Source organism: Quercus suber, unplaced genomic scaffold (genome assembly GCF_002906115.3).
Source record: "Quercus suber isolate HL8 unplaced genomic scaffold, Cork oak 2.0 scaffold_362, whole genome shotgun sequence".
Taxonomy (NCBI): Eukaryota; Viridiplantae; Streptophyta; class Magnoliopsida; order Fagales; family Fagaceae; genus Quercus; species Quercus suber.
The window spans coordinates 271,407-274,942 of NW_027069814.1; the positions used below are offsets into that span (position 1 = coordinate 271,407).

The window sequence follows — 3,536 nt, forward strand, 5'->3', positions numbered from 1 at the left end:
GGCTAGAAGGGTTAGATGAACGTATTAAGTGTTGAGGTGACAACTTGCTCTGGGTCTGTCCCCCCTCCCTTACAGTTATCCTTAGTACGCCGAGAACGAGGGGATCCTCGGCGTGGATCCAAAGAAGAGTTTGCTCCCCAAATTGGCCTTGGGTAGTCATCCTTCCTCGGATTGGACCATTTGGGCCTGATTTGGAGTGGGCCAAGGCTACTCGATTTCCTGGCCCCACAAAGATGATGAAAAATCGAGGCTCATATTTTTTACAAGCTTTAGGTAACGAAAAATCTAGGCATGATCGTTGAGCTCCATAATGCTCTAAACCCCATGCCTGAGATTTGTTTGCATTTGCGCTCTAAACACCACACAACAGCCCCCCCCCCCCCACCCCCCTGAGATCGTCTATATTTCCCCGATCACATTTTGGGGAGGTTGGGACTGACGACTCCCGCTCTTGGACGAGGACTCATGTTGGCCTTTGTTTTCACCTCGGAATTTGTTGTATTCTCCCTTCTTTATAAATTTCTGCAACTTCCCTTTTCGTATCAATTCCTCTATTTGTTCTTTGAGATCCCTACAGTCTTCAGTGTAATGGCCATGATCTTTGTGGAATCGACAATACTTACTCCTGTCATGGACCCTAGGGGACGAGTGTAATGGCCGTGGCCATTTGAGGTAATGTTCATCTTGAATCTGTGTCAGAATTTTGTCAACAGGCATAACAAGAGGAGTGAATTTTACCGTCCGTGAACTTTTATCATCTTTCCTTCTGACTCCGTCATTATTTCGACGATCTAAACGATCTCGCTTTTGTCCTCTACGGTCGTCCTCCCTTTTCCCTTTGTCCTCCGTTCTATCCTTGTCCCCGATAGCAGCCAACGCGTCCTCGGCGTTCATGTATTTCTGCGCTTTAAGGAGCATTTCAGCCATCGTCTTCGGGGGGTTCTTCGCGAGTGAACTGACGAGCTCCCTAGACTTGAGTCCTGCTTTAAAAGTTGTCAACTGTACCATATCGTCAGCCTCGTCTACCTCCAATGTCTCCCTGGTGAAGCGCTTCACATACGACCTCAATGTTTCCTTTTCTCCTTGCCTGATGGTGAGCAGGTGATCTGCGGTTCTCTTTGGTCGTTGTCCTCCAATAAAATGTCGCAGGAAAGCATTGCTCAGCTGCTCGAATGTGTCGATTGACGATGTTGGCAACTTTGTGAACCATTCTCGGGCAGCTTCCCTAAGCGTAGTTGGGAAGGAACGACACAGTATTTCGTCTGGGGGCTGTTGAAGTCCCAGGGTCGTCTTGAAGGTGTTCAAGTGATCTTGAGGGTCTTTTAATCCATCGAAGGGCTCGAGCTGAGGTAACCGGAATTTTGACGATACTGGGCAGTCGAAGACCGCCGTTGTGAATGGTGAATCCGTTGCCCGGACCATTCGATCCACGCTCCGGTCTGTTTTTTCTTTGATGGCATTCCTTAGTTCGTCCATTTCCTTCCTCATTTCCCGAAGAGTTTCTGAATTCTGCTCGGCAGGAGTGTTTAGCCTTCGATGGTCGCTTCTTCCATTGCTATCTCCCTCATTTTCCTGGTTACCCCTCGAACGATTTTCCTCCTGCTGAAGCCTCAGCCTCATTTCTTGGTTTTGCCTGGTCAGTTCTTCAACTGTGGCTGCAAGGGCTTGTACTTGCTGAACTAGAGCCGTAGAATCTTGATTGGACTCCATCCCAGAGAAAATAAAAACAAGGAACTACTATTTCGAGTTTGAACAAGAAAATGTCGTTCCCCACAGACGGCGCCAAACTGATGAAGTGTGACTTCGTCAGTCAATGAATGCGACCAGAGACGATCTTAAACCTCGTGCGAGACCGTTGCTGAAGGATAGTCACCGGTGTGGTGCCTGCCACAACGTCTCCGATGCTAAAGTCAGCGTTAAGAATTATATGAGAGCAAAACAACCAAATAGCATCAATGTAAAAGAATGTTCATACCTCTCTCGTGGGGGGGATGTCATGGATTTATATATGTTGTTACAGTTTTTAGCCGTTGGGTGATTTATGGTGCTTTAACTTCCCTCTGCGTAATGCCTGCTGGCATTATTAAGTGGCTTTAAGTTGGTCCCAACGGTCTGTTCGTCTGGATGTGTAACCGCCCCTGTCATTTACTGATGGCAATGATGGAGGAGCTTTCCTCGTCATTAACGTGTGTCCTCGTCACTAAAGACTTCCCTCGTCGTCAGCCTTACCTCTTGCAGGATCCACTTCGTCAGTCCCATCAATCCCTTTTCCTGGAGGATCTCTTGCATTATATATTTCCTTTCAGTTGATCTTGGCCCTCCATTTGTTGACCATGCAAGTCACTAATCGAGTGCTTGTCCCATCAGCTGCCTTCCTAAACTTTCTGTGAGTTGCGGTAATCTAGGCAGCACTGTTCAGGGCTCATTTCCTTATTAATGCGGCTAGAACATTAGTTGTGGGCATTTAATGCGAATGTGACAATTTCTCCTCGAATTGCTCCTCCACCATGCTCCTATGGCTAACCCATTGTACTTATCCTTCTCCTTGGAGTGCTCTGGGAGGTTGCCTTTGATGGCATGCCGCTCTTCTCTTCTATGATCTCAGTTGGCCGAGAACAAGATTGTCCTCAGCAATGTTTATTGACAATTTGGACTTTCTTCATTCGTCTTCGGACATTTCTTCCTCCTCGGCGTGGGCCTTGGACTTAGTATAAAATGGGCCGGGGTTGCCAAATTCTTTGACCCCACAATAGTCCCTCAAAATTTTGCTGTCCGACTCCTCGGATGGAAATGAGAATTTTGATGTCCTCGGGCCTTTGTCATGGAAGCATTTAGGCGCAGCTTGTGCTTCCTTAAGACATCAAAGGTGCTGCTGTGGTCTCCTAAATGCTCGGATACCACTTTACTCTTGACCACCATATCATCAACATAGATTTCAATGCTTTCACCCAACTGCGACTCGAATATCCTCGTCATCATCCTTTGATAAGTGGACCATGCGTTCTTCAGACCGAACGACATTACCTTGTAGTGGGAGTTCTCAATAGGTGTCACAAACGTTGTCTTCTCCTGATCCTCTAAGGCTAGTGGTATATAATGATAGCCTTGAAAGACATCTAAAAAGCTCATCCGAGGATGGCCCGCAGTTGCATCCACCAGCTGGTCTATTTGAGGCATAGGGAACAGGTCTTTCAGACATGCCTTATTTAGGTCCGTGAAGTCTACACAAACCTGCCATTTTCCACTTTTCTTCTTGACCACCACGGTGTTGGCCAATCATTCGGGGTAAAAAATCTCTTTGATAGCCCCTACACGCTTAAGCCTCTTCACCTCGTCCCTAATCGCATCGGTGTGCTCTCTTGATGGGCGCCGGGGTGACTGCTTCTTAAGAGTGATAGACGGGTTAACATTGAGATGGTGACAGATGAAAGCTGGATCAATTCCTAGAGCATCACAGGCATCTCATGTAAATACGTCAATATTTCTTTTAAGAAACTTAATCGACTCCTCCTTCTCCTGAAGAGGCAGCTGAGCCC

General features: G+C 47.1%; 1 protein-coding gene across 1 annotated transcript; it reads right to left on the bottom strand.

The window, feature by feature from the left end:
• Positions 1-399: 399 nt before the first annotated feature.
• On the bottom strand, positions 400-1,710 carry LOC136061908 (uncharacterized). The gene has a single exon (XM_065760341.1). It carries the CDS (start codon positions 1,708-1,710, stop codon positions 400-402), a length of 1,311 nt encoding a protein of 436 aa, XP_065616413.1.
• Between the last annotated feature and the right edge of the window lie 1,826 nt (positions 1,711-3,536).

Excerpts from the sequence above, each read along its gene's own strand:
- LOC136061908 (XM_065760341.1), bottom strand. The coding sequence starts at position 1,710 with ATGGAGTCCAATCAAGATTCTACGGCTCTAGTTCAGCAAGTACAAGCC.